Below are 15,196 nucleotides of genomic sequence, written 5' to 3' on the forward strand. Positions count from 1 at the left end.
AGGTCAGGCTGGACAGGGCTTGGAGCAACCTGGGCTGGTGGAAGGTGTCCCTGCCCATGGCAGGGGGTGGCACTGGATGGGCTTTGAGGTCCCTCCCAACCCATTCCATGACTCCACATTCATTCCTTGGTTGGCACACAGAGTTTCTCTTTCTTCTCTGGTCCCAGCCAAGCAGAAGGGACTGAAATCCTGCAGCTCAGGGTCAGAAGACACAGAGAAGTCAGCCCAGGAGGGGTTTTCCTCCCCCTGGAGCCAGTGCTTTCTGTCACCTCCCTCTGCTTTAACACAGGAGAAAAAACCAAAGGGGTGGGGGGGGATTTGGGATACTTGGGGTCTGAAATGCCTGGAGCACATGGGATCCAGAGCTCTCACCATCACATCCAACTGGGAACAAGCCAGACCAACCCAAGCAGGGAAAAATGCTCCTGAGCTTGTGGGGGGACCCAGGGGGATTTGGGATACTCAGGATCTGAGATGCCTGGAGCACATGGGATCCAGAGCTCCCACCATCACATCCAACTGGGAACAAGCCAGACTGACCCAAGCAGGGAAAAATGTTCCTGAGCTGCCTCCAGGATGAGAACCAGGAGGCAAAACACCTCGAGGGTGAGATGGAGCCTCTGGCACCCCTGCTGAGGGTGACAGAGCACGGGGATTTTCTGCCCAAAGGGGTTGTGGAGATACCCAAAACCTGCCTGGGCACAGCCCTGGAACCTGCTTTAGGAGAAGCTTGGCCTGGGTGATCCCAAGATCCAACCCCAACCATCCTGATCCCCAAGAAAATGCACGACCTGTGCTGTGTTTCCTCCAGGAAACCTCGACCAGCTCCTACAACCAGTCACTGCTGGTTGAATCCAGCTCTCCCAACATCTTGAGCGAGGGAAAACTGGTCACAAACCAGTGTCAAACTGGGCAGCCACGGCCACCAAGGGCACTCCTGGCACAGCCCCAGACGTGCTGATGGTTCCTCAAGTCTTGCTGGAATCAGACCCACAGGAAGCAGGAGCACTCTGAAGCAATCCAGGCATTTTTTCTGAGTGTTATTTTTCACAAAGGAAGCCCAAAAGCAGAGGTGGAATTGAGGTAGAATAATCCGGGTCAGAAATCTTTGCTCCTTTAGGATCGTGGGCTGAAAATGCCTTGGAAAGGAGAAAACTGGGGCCACAGATTTTCCTGGCCTGGAGCTGGGTTTGGATCCACCCTGGGCAGCATCTCTGCCCATCCCTGCCCCAGCTGAGCACTGTCCAACACCTCTGACACCCCCTTTGTCCTCCAGGCTGGAGGAGAAACACTTGCTGCAGATGCTCCACTGGCCACTCACCGGTGGACCAGAAACCCCAGTTTCACCCAAAAAATCACCAATTCTCTTCCAATTCCAATAAATGAACTCTTGTTTCAGACCTACCTGCAGTTGGTGTCCCAAGGTCCCTGCAGGGGGTTCTGATCTGGCCTTGGTGGGATCGGCCTGGGAGTGCAGACCAGGCTTAACCAGCCTTGCCTTGGGCTGAGGTGGGGCAGGTTCAGTTAGTCAGAGCTTAAATCCTGCCCTCTGACAGCACCAGGGCGAGGAGGAGAGGAGGGAAACAAAGCTCAGTACGGGTCCAGGGCCGGGCTGGGGCGTTTGAGGAAGTCCTTCCCCTCCGTATCTCCACCAGCATCGCGTGTTCAGCAGAACCTCACAGAGCCCCAGAACCACTGGGGTGGGAAAAGACCTCCAGGATCATCACCCAGCCCAACCTGTGAGTGAGAGCTGGCTTCCTTGTCTCCTGCTGACCCCAAAAATCCTCTCACAGACCTAAAAATCCTCTCACAGACCTAAAAATCCTCTCACAGAGCGCGGGGTGACACAATCAGAGGCGACAGTGACGATAACAAATCGATTTTGAGGTTCTCATCTGCCTTCAGTGCCCGCTGAGTGGCAGATAAAGAGCCTCCCAGGGGCTGGAGCTCCACCTAATGATGCTGCTGGAAGGGAACCTCCAGGAGATGGTTGTGGGGGGTTCACACCCCAAGGGTTGGTTTGGGATGGAGGTGGGAGGCCAAGGAATTCCTTGGGAAAGGGATGAATTCGTCAGCTGGGGGCTCACCTGGGGAGGAGGCAAAGCTGGGGATGGACAGAGGGGTGTTGAAGGGGAGCCTGAAAGGTTTGTACCAGTCCATTGAAAAGAAATGCCTGGATCATGGAATTATGGAATGGGTTGGGTTGGAAGGGATCTGAAAGATTGTCCAGTGCCTCTCCCTGGGACACCTCCCACCAGCCCAGGTTGCTCCAAGCCCTGTCCAACCTGGCCTTGGACACTTCCAGGGATCCAGGGGCAGCCACAGCTTCTCTGGGCATTCCATTCCAGTTCCTCCCCACCCTCCCAGCCAAGAATTCCTTCCCAATATCCCATCTAACCCCTCCCTTAAACCATCCCCTCTGTCCTGTCCCTCCATCCCTTGTCCCCAGTCCCTCTCCAGCTCTCCTGGAGCCCCTTTAGGCCCTGGAAGGGGCTCTGAGGTGTCCCCAGAGCCTTGGTGATTCCCAGTATCCATAACACCAGTCTCAAAGCCCAGTCCCTCCCTCCCCTATTGTCCTATTTGTTGTGTGCAGGTAGGAAGGAAAGGAAGGGAGACGGATTTCCCGGGATTTCCCGGCTGTGCCAGCTCTGCAGGAAGCTCAGGAGAAGGAGAAGGAGCTCCCTGGAGTCCCCAAAGCCAGCTGAGAGCTGAGGTGGTGACAGGCCCCCCTGCAGCATCCCATGGCTTCCTGAGGGCCAGGAAAACTTTTCCTTCCACTCCATCGTCCAGGGAGGGAGAACCTTCCTGGGCAACCACCCCTGAGGAGGGAACTGCTGCCCAACCAAAGCTCTGCCCTGCTCCCCACACCTGGGACAGTTCCAGCTGGGAGACATCCCGGAAAATGGAATGGAGAGTGCACTGGAGAGGGATTTTGTAGGGATAGGACGAGGGGGAATGGCCTTGAGCTGGAGGAGGGCAGGGTGAGGTGGGATATTGGGAAGGAATCCTTGGCTGTGAGGGGGGTGGGGAGGGGCTGGCACGGGATGATTGATCCCTGTGGGTCCCTCCCAGCTCGGGATATTCCCTGATCCCGTGGTTCTGGCTGTGCCAGGGGGGTGTTTTCTCCCCACACCACATATTTGCTTTTCTTCGGGCCTTTCTTTCCCTCCTCAGCAAACGAGTCCTCCCAGTTCTTTTGAATTCCCTCCCACTCCAAACAATGGGCTGGATGAGGAGTGAAACTTTCCCTCCTTCAGTCAGGCTGCCTCACATTCCTCTTGCTTTCCATCAGGGACTCTTGGCTAAACTCATCATTCCTGTTCTCCCCCAGTCACCAGGAAAGGCTGGAAAAGGAAAGGCTGGAAAAGGAAAGGCTGGTTCTCAGGTAGGGCTGGAAAAGCACCTGGATCAGGAGTCCTGCAACTCAGTCACAACACAACGTTTGTAAAAGGGTTGGAACTTCATTACTGAGGTGTTTCAATTTTCCCATTTTTCCCTACTTTTAAAAATTCCTGGAGTTCTGCTGAACGACAAACGGGCTGCAGGGAAATGAAACCTTAAAAATAAGGTTTCAGATGCACATAAAGACACTTTGGGAGAGCCAGGCTTAACTGTGGGAGAGCAGCTCTTCCATGGAAATCCCAGATTGCTACAGAACCCGTGGGATTTCACGGAATCATGGAGGTTTTAATTTTAATTTTAAGCCTCTTTTGTTTGTTCCGCGCCAGGAAACGGAAAATGTGAATTCAACCCTCACACCAGATATAGAATATTATTCCTCTTGTTTGGAAAGTTCAGTTTCCAAGCACCACCCATTAATCCAAGTGCATTAATGCCACGGATTCACCCTCCAAATATTTTCCAGCAGATCTCACCAGGAGGATGTTTTTTACCCAACCAGCCACGCTCACGGCACAAAGCTCTGCTTGGCATCACCCTTTAACCTAAATTTAAAAGAAATAAGTGGGATTCTTGGCCATTTAGGGTTTGAACCACCTGAGACCCTCCCAGGAGTGCTGGTGTCTTGTTTGGAATTCTCCTCCCCTCAGCCCTGTCCCAGCCAAGCTGAGCTTTGCTGTCTTTAGTGCTTATCAACCTTCACAAAATGTAATAATGCTGCTGATGGCAAATTAATTAAACAGGTTGACAGCCCTGATTTAATTGCTGGGGATGAAGGAACCTCTTGGAAAGAGTCAAAGGGAGGAGTGGACCCTGAAGTGAAGCTTTCTAGGGCAAAGCAGCAGCGTGAGAACTGGTTTTGTTTGCTCTGTTTGCATCTTGTTGCTACATCTCAAGGTCAAGTTTAACCCCTGACGTTCCCACAGAGCAGAAAAATGGGATTTTTTTCCTTTGAAGCTCAGCCAAAAAGTCATGAATGTGATTATATCAATAGAATCATGGAATGGTTTGGGTGGGAAGGGACCTTAAAGCCCACCCAGTGCCACCCCCTTCCATGGGCAGGGACACCTTCCACCAGCCCAGGTTGCTCCAAGTTTATCCAACCTGGCCTTGCAGAGGTGTCCATGACTTGGGTGCTGCTCCTCACACCAGTGAATACACCAGGGCAGCAAAATTGCTTAAAATTATCAAGAGACAAAACTGAAACAACCAAGAATTCAACTCTTTCCTTGTTTTAATTAAAGCTGCAACATCCAAACCCTCGGGTGGGATCAGGGTCTCCTTTGGCCTCGGGAATCGGAATCACAGGATGGGGTTTGGGGTTGGGTTTGGGGGTTTGTTTTATTTTTAAACTGAGATCAGTGTTAAATCACCTGGCAAAATGGGGATTTTACAGAATCCCAGAGTCCTCAAGGTTGGGAGAGACCTTCAGGATCATCCAGTCATAGAAGCACCACCAGGATCACCCCTAATCCATGTCCCCAGGGGCCACATCCAGACACCTCTGGGACACTCCCAGACCCAGGGACTCCACCACCTCCCTGGGACACTTATTCCAAGGCTCTGGAGGGCCCAGGAGCCCCCAGCACTGAGGTGGAACCAAAGCAAACTGCGCTCAGGGCTCAGGCAGGGCAAATAACGGGGGTGGGTTTTTTTCCCCAGTCCAAAAGGAGGAAGATGGATGGGGCTCCCTCCCCAACTCCTCCCAGAGCAAACCCGACACAAAAGGCCTCTGTTGTGTCTTCACAGGCAAAAAATCCCCTGGTTTCCACTTGGATTGATAACCTGCCAGAAAACTGGGGGTGAAAGAATGTAAATAAAAGGTTGGTTTGGAGAACAAGGGCTCCAAGAATGTGTCTGTCACCTTTGTGGGGTTGCACATTCCCTGGGACCCTGGGGAACAGCACAGCAAGGACATGGAGCTGCTGGAGAGAGTCCAGAGCAGGAACCAAGAGGATCCCAGGGCTGGAGCAGCTCTGCTGGGAGGAAAGGCTGGGAGAGCTGGGATTGTTCAGCCTGGAGAAGAGAAGCTTTGGGGTGACCTGATTGTGGCCTTGCAGGGCCTGAAGGGGCTCCAGGAAAGATGGAGAGAGACTATTTCCAAGGGCTGGAGGGACAGGACAAGGAGGAATGGCTTCAAAGTGAGAAAGAGCAGGGATGGATGGGATACTGGGAAGGAATTGTTGGCTGTGAGGCTGTTGAGCCCCTGGCCCAGGTTGCCCAGAGAAGCTGTGGCTGCCCCTGGATCCCTGGAAGTGTCCAAGGCCAGGTTGGACGGGGCTTGGAGCAACCTGGGCTGGTGGAAGTTGTCCCTGTCCATGGCAGGGGTGGCACTGGATGGGCTTTGAGGTCCCTCCCAACCCAAACCATCCCATGATTCCATGAAATATCCAACCTTTCCTCCCCACAGACCAGGACAAGGAATGAACTCATCCCTCCCTTCTCCCAGGTAACAAGTGACAGGACGAGAGGAAATGGCCTCAAGTTGCTCCAGGGGAGGTTTAGGTTGGATATTAAAGGAAATTCTTCACAGAGAGGGTTGTAAAGCCTTGGAATGGGCTGCCCAGGGAAGTGGTGGAGTCATCATCCCTGGAATTGTCCAAAAAACGTGGATATGGCAGTTATGGACATGGAGAACATGGTGGTGCTGGGTTGACAGTTGGCCTTGATGACCTTCAAGGTCTTTTCCAACCGTAATGATTCTGTGATTCCCGTAACTTCCTTCCATTCCCAGAGGTTCCCAAAATGCATCTGGAACTTGATCTCCCTGCCCTTGGCTCCCTCATGGACCTGACCCACCCTCAGAGCCATTTTGGGGCTCCTTCCATCCACAGCCCCGTTCCCATGTCCGAGGTGGTTGACAGGGAAACAAGGTCTGGGGGCTCCTAGGCAGATCCCAGGGGAGGGCTGGGAGGAGGAGGAGGAGGGAAGGACTAATCAAACACTGGGATTAATCAAACACTGGGATTAATTGTCCTCCAAAGCCCAGGCTGGGGCTTGTCCTCTGCAAACATCAGGCTCCAGGAAGCCTCTGCCTCCAGCCACAGGCTGAGCAGAGACACTCAGAGGTGGGAGAAGGCTCTGGAAAGGCCAGGAAGAGCACGAGTGGGGTGTCCTAAAACAGCCCCAAGCCAGGGCTGAGCTCCCGGCTCGGGAAGTCTGAGGGAGCTCTCAGAGCTCTTTCCCGGAACACTTCACGAATTAAATCCTCCTGGAAATCGATATTTTATACCCCAGGGCAGCCAGGGATTGATCTGGGTTCTGGGAATTGTCCTTCCTGCGAGGGGGCGGTGAGCGGGAAGGGGGCTGGCGCGGGCGGCCGGCGCTGGCACCGCTCCTCTCCTTGGCACCAAATGCCATCCTCTGTCCTGCTGAGTCACCCAGAGCTGCTCCAGCGCTGGAGATGCTCCTTTTTCCAAGGATAACTCCCTGTACCCCGAGGAGAGCTGTCCCCTCCTGCCCAGGGGGAGGGGGAAGCAGAAGGCGCCGTTTCGCTCCCGTGACCCAACTCGCCACCGACACAAGCTTCAGCTGCTTCGGCTGATGCTGCAAAATCCCAGCTGGGATAGGGCAGGGATAGATGGGATATTGGGAAGGAATTCCTGGCTGGGAGGGTGGGGAGGCCCTGGCCCAGGTTGGCCAGAGAAGCTGTGGCTGCCCCTGGATCCCTGGAAGTGCCCAAGGCCAGGTTGGACGGGGCTTGGAGCAACCTGGGCTGGTGGAAGGTGTCCCTGCCCATGGCAGGGGGTGGGATGAGATGATCCTTCAGGTCCCTTCCAACCCAAACCATTCCAGGGTTCCATGATTCATTCCGTCATTCTATGATCAAAATAGTTTCCAGTGTTACCAAATTATTCCTAATTCCAAGTGAAGGTTGGATGATGGATCTGAGCAGGAAGTTACACGGGGGTGGAATTTCTCAGGTGTCACAGAATCCCAGGATGGTTTGGGTTGGAAGGGACCTTAAATCCCATCCAGTGCCACCCCTGCCATGGGCAGGGACACCTTCTACTATTCCAGGTTGCTCCAAGCCCCGTCCAACCTGGCCTTGGACACTTCCAGGGATCCAGGGGCAACCTCTGCCAGGGCCTCCCCACCCTCCCAGCCAGGAATTCCTTCCCAATATCCCATCTATCCTTGCCCTCTGGCAGTGGGAGCCATTCCCCTTGTTCTGTCCCTTCATCCCTTGTCCAACATCCCTCTCCAGTGATGCTCAATTGAAATGAAAGGTATGGAAGTGTTTTGCTTTCCTGCTCTCTGGATCCATCTATCCAACCTAAATTTCCCCTCTGGCAGTTTGAAGCCATTCCCCCTTGTCCTGTCCCTCCATCCCTTGGAAATAGTTTCTCTCCATCTTTCCTGGAGCCCCTTCAGGCCCTGCAAGGCCACAATCAGGTCACCCCAAAGCTTCTCTTCTCCAGGTTGAACAATCCCAGCTTTCCCAGCCTGTCTCCACGGGGAAGCTGCTCCAGCCCTTGCTGATTTTCCCCTGCCCAGCACAACCCACCCCCCTCAGAATGGCACTTCCAGCTCCTCCCCTGAAAGGCTCTGAAACCTCCTGGATGCTGCCGAGGATGGGAAGTTCCTGCTGCTGCCTCTCCCACCCGGCCCAGTTTGCCAGAGGGATTTCCAGAGCCAAGGGAAATTCCACCTGCTTTTTAATCCCACACATTCCAGCTGCTAAACCACCCTCCTGCAGCAGCAGGAGCCGCTGGAGCTGCTCCTCAGCCAGGACCTGCTGGGACATCCAGGAATCCTGCCCTGCCTTCTTCAGGAGCTGCTTTACAGCTGGAATTAAAGCTGGGTCAAAGTTTCCATTCCCGGAGCTGAAGGGACCTGGAAAAGTTCTGGTTACTCAGCAAATTGCTTCGGGGCTTTTGTTTGGTGGTTTAGGAATCTCATTTTAATGGTTCAGCACTGTCAAAGTGAATAAACCCAACGGAATCCCAGGCTTTGCTGGGATTTCCTGGGATTTACAATCTCAAAGGTTCCCTCAGAGTGCTCAAAAATCCTAAAAGTGGAAAACAAGAGGAGGGAAAAACCTGCTTTTTGTCGAGTCGTGTATTTTCCCATCTCGAATAACATCAGTAAGTGGATCATTAATTTAATCACCATGAGGCTCAATCCTGCCCAGTTCAGCTCCAAGCCTGGAAAAAGTCCCTCTCCTTCCTTTTTACAACCCCTTTTAGGCTCTGGAAGAGGCTCCAAGGTCTCCCTGGAGCTTTCCCTTCTCCGGGGTGAACATTGTAGCCGGTCCTCTTCACAATAAATCAAATTAAGGCATCATTTTGGGATGATTTTATCCGTAAATTAACACACCCTGGGAATTACCATCACTTTATCCAGAGGCTACAGGGAGCTGAGCACCTGAACTTCCCCTTTTCCAGCTGGAACCAGCCAGTTTTCCCTCGGTGTGTCCCAGGTGTTCCTTTAAAATAAGAAGAATTAAGAAGAAAACAGAGTTTGAAAAGGTACGATCAGAAAACCATGGAATGGTTTGGGTTGGAAGGGACCTGAAGGATCTTTTCCACCCCTGGGTGGGGAGCCTGAGCTGGAGGTTTGAGTTGTGAGGCTCCACTTTGTTGTCGGTGGATATTTAGCTCCACCTATGGGCACCTCTGGCAATCCTTGGAATGAAAGCGTTTAGTAAAAGTTTGGAGGCTCTAATTCCAGACTCGAGGTTGGAGGAGACCTTCAGGATCGTCCATAGAAGCACCACCGGGATCACCCCCAATCCATGTCCCCAAGGGCCACATCCAGACAGAACCCGGGGTGCTCGGGGAGTTTTAGGACTTCCAAAATATGGACAAAAAGATGATTCCATGAAGTATTTGCCCAGAGGGGTTGAGGACTCACCATCCCTGGAAGTGTCCAAGGGCAGGTTGGAGCACCCTGGGATAGTGGGAGGTGTCCCTGCCCGTGGCAGGGGGTGGAACTGGATGAGCTTTGAGGTCCCTCTCAACCCAAACCAGTCTGGGATTCTGAGTATGAAGAGATCGTACAGAAAAAAATAAATAAGATGCAACTTCATATTTCTGATCCCTTCTTTCTCTCTGTTGGTTTGTGTCTTTCTGGAACAGGACTTGGACTGTCAGTTCCCTGAATCCCAGAATCACCAGGGTGATTCTGAGACCTCCAGGATCATCCAGTGCCCTCATCCAACACCACCCCAATCACCCCCGACCCATGTCCCCAAGGGCCACATCCAGACACCTCTGGGACACTCCCAGACACAGGGACTCCACCACCTCCCTGGGACACTTATTCCAAGGCCTGACCACTCCTGCAGGGAAAGATTGTTCCTAATTTCTCATCTGACCCTGCCCTGGTGCAGTTTGAGGCCATTTCCTCTCCTCCTTCCAACCCTCCTGTCAGGGAGTTGGGGAGAGCAATGAGGTCCCCCCTGAGCCTCCTCTTCTCCAGATAAACCCCCCTCAGCTCCCTCACGTTTTCCAGACCCTTCCCCAGCTCCCTTCCCTTCCCTGGACACTCTCCAACCAAACTGAAATCCTGGCCCGACTTCAGTGGCACCAAAACACGCCCAGCTCGAGGTGACGAGAGGTTTGAAGTGTGACAGTCGCCGCTTTATCCATGGAAATTCCATCAAGGGAAGATAAATCCAACCCTGCCAGCTCCGTGCTGTCCCCTGCTGCCACTGGAGTCACCTCTGGGGCCTTGCTTTGACTGGAAAGATTGAAAATTTGATGTGATTTGAAAGCTCAGAGAAAAAAGTTTTAAGAGTATCTCGGGGAAGGTCTTTTAACAGTGGTGAGTTTGGTTTCTTTTTTAGCCAGTTCACAAATTAAAAATTAAAAGAAGAAATTTAAAAAAGCATTTAAAAGGTGTAATTTTCAGCAAAAAGCACGTTGGGCAAGGCAGGATAAAAGCATCTTGTTATTTGGAGTTGGCAGAGCAGGGACTGTGCCCAGGGCAAAATCCCAGGTTGGAAGTGTTCCAGTGGTTTGGCTGGAACTGTTCCAAAGGTTGGAGAGGGAGTTGCTGGAGTCCTTCCCCTCCCCACCCTGGACAAGCCTGGGATGCACAGGGAGAACAATTCCACTCTTCCATGATTTCCAAAGGCAAAGAGACTCCACTTGTTGCTGCTCTAGAAAATAAAACTAAGGTCAGAAACCACAACTTCAGCCTCAGCAGCTACAGGCAAAGCCAGTTAAACACGGATTTCCAGACTCCAGGAGCTCAAAAATCATGGAATCCCAGACTGGTTTGGGTTGGGAGGGATCTTAAAGCCCATCCAGTGCCACCCCTTCCATGGGTAGGGACACCTTCCACCAGGTTGCTCCAAGCCCTGTCCAACCCGGCCTTGGACACTTCCAGGGATGGGGAATCCACCATTTTTTTGGGCAAATCCCCAGAATTATTAATTTTCTATCTAGAAAATACACATTCTGGATGCACAGGGATTATTATAAATTATTATATTATCCCTTTGTTCAGAAGCAGCTTCAGGCACTGAAGGAGCAATTTTTAAACCGGAATATCCTGCATTTTTTTCATCAGCAGATTCTCACCCTTCCACTGAGATCATGGGAAGCAAAAGGCTGGAAACCTTTTCCAGAAATAGATTTATTTGGTTATTAAGGATGTGACCTGACAATATATCCTCCCCCCTTTTGTAAATTAGTTGTTTGGAGGCCTAAAAATCCCGATTTTCGGTGTGATTTTTGTGCAGAAACACCACGACAACTTACAAGAAAGACAACAAAATATTTTAATTTAAATATGCCCCGTGCTATACAACTGTAGAAAATACCAACCAAGCATTCAGTTGAACATTAAAAAAAAAAGGAACAGGAAAAGCCAAGGAGACACAACCAGGAACATGCTGTCACCATTCCAAGATTTCCAGGCTTTCCCAGTGGCCACTTCCTCGGCGTGGGAAATGATTAAAAATCACGGATTTTGGTGGTTTTTAGTTGAAAAGCAGCACTGTTGGGGTTTGTTTTTTTTTTTTTTAGGGAACAGAACAGCAGCTCCCTGTGATGGAGAAGTCATGTTTGGATTTGCCATCCTGGAAAAAGGACAGGAATTCTTCTATTTTCAACTGAAGGAAACACTTGAGTCCAGCAGCAATTGGAGAAACGTGGGGAAAAAAAAAATCTTGGAAAGGCTTAAAGGCAGTTGTGGCAAACCTGCTGGATTCCTTTCTTTTGGGGGCTGGTAGCCAGGACGTGGCCCCAGCTGGATGCTGTACCCCCAAAATAACCTGGTTTTTCCCATGTGTCCATCCAAGAGCTCCAGCAGGACACGGAATTAGGTCTTTTCAACACCAAGGATCAGGGTTTCTTCCAGTTTCCAGGGAACAGTGATCAAAACCGGAGCAGAAAATTCCACATGTTCCTGTTCTCCAGTCACTGGTTTCCGTTCCCCTCGGCAAAGCCAGTCCTTGTTTCCCGGCTTGGGACGGCTCCATTCCACATCTTCCGTTTTAAAACAGGTATTATTTGAAAAAAACCAAGGGTGTTTAAGTCAATATTTGCTTCAAACTCCTTCTCAGACCGACTGTGGCAAAAGCAGAGCAGGAGGGAACCAGGTTTGGATTCCTAAAACCTTTCCAACGAACTTCCTAAGACCCATAAATGATATTTTCCACAAAAATCAGTTCCTATCTCTTCCCCAAAAAAATACCTGTTTCAAGGTGAGGATCTCCAGTTTTAAAAAAAAACCAAGTAATAAAATACATTTCTCTCTCATCTTTTTGGGTTTTTTTTTTGCCTTGAAATTGGAATTATCAAGACTGTCTGGAACATATAAAACCCCTAAAGCTTCTCCCACACATTCCCATGATTTAAATGTGCATTACTTGGCATTAAAGCATTTCACACCAGCTCAGTCTGGAGGCAAAGCTAAGAAAATTTGGGAGTTCTGGATGTACAAAGCCAGTAGAAAAAGATCCAAGTGTGCAGCTTGTAGTAGGAATGGACAAGGAAAAGGCACCATCTCTCCTCCCTGTAATTTTACAATCACCATTCAACCTTTTCTCACACAAAAAAATGCAGATTCAAGTCCCCCCATCACTGAAAAAATTCTGAATATGCACCATTAGCCTTATTTATACCCTTAAAAGTCCTTTTTTCCCCCTCCTCCCCAAGTCAAAGCTACCAAACAAATGCTATTGAAGACATAAATTATCAGAACTTAAATAATTTAAAATCCATTCATTTCAGCAAGTCTCATGTTGCACCTTTTTTTTTTTTTCCCCCCATTGTTTTGCCAGATAAAACCCCACTGGAGGCATTTCAAAGGTTGAAAATTTTAAAAGCACGAGCCCCCACAGCACCTAAATCAGGGGGGCTGAAGGGATTTTGTGCCTGCTGGAAAAAGCAGTGCCAATAAAACCAAATATAAATATATGTATTTACACATCTAGAGGGAAATCTGGGATAATAAATACTTTAAACCTCCCCGATTTCCAGCTTGTGAGAAACTCTAGAAAATAACTCAGAAGTTACTTTAGAAGACCAAGAATACACATGCACAAAATGCAGGATGAGAAAAAGTACCTTTTTTTTTTGAGTTTTAAGGACTTTAATCCTTCAAACCTTCTCTGTTATCCCGAGGTTTTTCCATCCAACCGGAGGATTTAAGAGTCGGGCAAGGAAAAGCTCCCCCCAGCTGCTTCACCCCCCAAAATTAAACCCTATTTTTGTCTTGGTTTGTCTCCAAATATCATCTTCTCCCAGCGATTTCGGGAATACACCCAGGGATCAACCTGCAGCCTCAAAAAAAAAAATCGGGATGAAACTTCCTTTATTTTTCTCTCAGACGGGGAATTTCTCGAGCGCCGCCGCCAAACCCAACGGGTTTTGTTTGTTTTTTTTTTTCCCTGGAAGTTTCCTACTGGGAAAAAAACCCCCAAAAACCAAACCCAAACCCAGCAGCAGCAGCTCAGCTGAGATGGGCAGGGGTGTAATCGGGTCTCCTGGTCTGGATGATTTTGGGTTTGGGTTTTTTGGCCTCCTCGTCGCCGCCGTCGTTCTCCTGGTCGCTCTCGCACACGTGCACGACCACGCTGGGGGTGGTGGCGGTGGCCGCGTGGAGCTCGTACTTGTCTCCTGCAGGACGACAAAAAAACACCCCAAAAATGGGATTAAAAAGCCTCCATTCTGCATAAATAAAATTTAGTTTGGGGGGGGGGGTTTAAGGTGTAAAAATAGAATTGCACGAGGCTGATGTGACGTTGAGCGTCCCGAAGGGTTTTAGTGGGCGCTGAGTTCAACGCTGGTTTTATCTTAATATAAAGAATTGCTTTAAAGCAGATTTACATTACAAGGCCAAGTGTCGGGTCCACAAGGCCAAGGGCCGGGTCCTGCACTTTGGCCACAACAACCTCATGCAGCTCCAGGCTGGGCCAGAGGGGCTGGAGAGCAGCCAGGCAGGAAGGGAGCTGGGAGTGGGGATGGACAGGGAGCTGAACAGGAGCCAGAGTGTGCCCAGGTGGCCAAGAAGGCCAATGGATCCTGGCCTGGATCAGGAACAGTGTGGCAACAGGTCCAAGGAAGTGATTCTTGCCCTGGACTCAGCGCTGGTGAGGCCACCCCTGGAGTGCTGTGTCCAGTTCTGGGCCCTCAGCTCAGGAAGGACATGGAGGGGCTGGAGCAGGTCCAGAGGAGAGCAACGAGGCTGGGGAAGGGACTGGAGCACAAGTGCTGTGAGGAGAGGCTGAGGGAGCTGGGGGGGCTCAGCCTGGAGAAGAGGAGGCTCAGGGGAGACCTCCTCACTCTCTGCAACTCCCTGACAGGAGAGGGGAGCCGGGGGGGGTTGGTCTCTTTTCCCAGGCAACCATCAGCAAGACAAGAGGGCTGGGTCTTCAGCTGTGCCAGGGGAGGTTTAGGTTGGAGATTAGAAAGAATTTCTTTGCAGAGAGGGTGCTCAGCCATTGGAATGGGCTGCCCAGGGAAGTGGTGGATTCTCCATCCCTGGAGGTGTTTAAGGACAGACTGGATGTGGCATCAGTGCCATGGGCTGGGAACCACGGCGGGGTTGGATCAAGGGTTGGACTGGATGATCTCGGAGGTCCCTTCCAACCCAGCTGATTCTGTGATAAAAATTTAGTTTGGGAGGTTTTTGAGGTGTAAAAATAAAACTGCCCGAGGTCGATGCGACGTCGACCGTCCTGAAGGGTTTTAGTGAGCGCTGAGTTCAGAGAGTGCATTATTATGTGAAAAAAGACATGTTTTTAATAATCTGAAACTGTTGTTGTTGACAGAATTTAGTTGATGAAGGAAAAAATGCCAACTTTTACAGATTTCTTGGAGGAACACTGCCATGGCTATTGAAAAATACATGGGATTTTGTGCCTGCTGGAAAAGCAGTGCCAATAAAACCAAATATAAATATATGTATTTACACATCTAGAGGGAAATCTGGGATAATAAACACTTTAAACCTCCCTGATTTCCAGAAGCTTGTGAGAAACTCTAGAAAATAACTCCCAGTTACTTTAGAAGACCAAGGATACACATGCACAAAATGCAGGGTGAGAAAAAGCACAATTTTTTAAAGGACTTTAATCCTTCAAACCTTCTCTGTTATCCCGAGGTTTTCCACGCAACTGGAGGATTTAAGAGTCAGGCAAGGAAATTTTATAATGAATTTCTCTCTCTGTTCAGGGCTCTGAAAGCTTACCAAAACACTGGTGTTATCAGAGAGGCAAAAAGATTTTCCCTGGACAAAACTGAAAAGTGCTGGTAGAAAAATGCTTCAGGTTACATGAAGTAACAGGGGCTTTGCTGCTGTGAAGGAAAAGGAGGGAAAAAAGAAATAAAACCAGAAAAAT

General features: G+C 50.4%; 1 protein-coding gene across 2 annotated transcripts in view; it reads right to left on the reverse strand.

The window, feature by feature from the left end:
• Positions 1 to 11,104: 11,104 nt before the first annotated feature.
• Positions 11,105 to 15,196, reverse strand: part of RCAN1 (regulator of calcineurin 1) — a 43,146-nt gene continuing 39,054 nt past the window's right edge. For both annotated transcript variants that reach the window (XM_032680164.1, XM_032680166.1), the window contains exon 4: positions 11,105 to 13,472. In XM_032680164.1, the coding sequence (XP_032536055.1) occupies positions 13,306 to 13,472 (167 nt within the window). In that variant the 3' untranslated portion in view covers positions 11,105 to 13,305. The remainder of the gene's footprint in view (positions 13,473 to 15,196) is intronic.

This window comes from Chiroxiphia lanceolata, chromosome 2 (genome assembly GCF_009829145.1).
Source record: "Chiroxiphia lanceolata isolate bChiLan1 chromosome 2, bChiLan1.pri, whole genome shotgun sequence".
Classification (NCBI taxonomy): domain Eukaryota; kingdom Metazoa; phylum Chordata; class Aves; order Passeriformes; family Pipridae; genus Chiroxiphia; species Chiroxiphia lanceolata.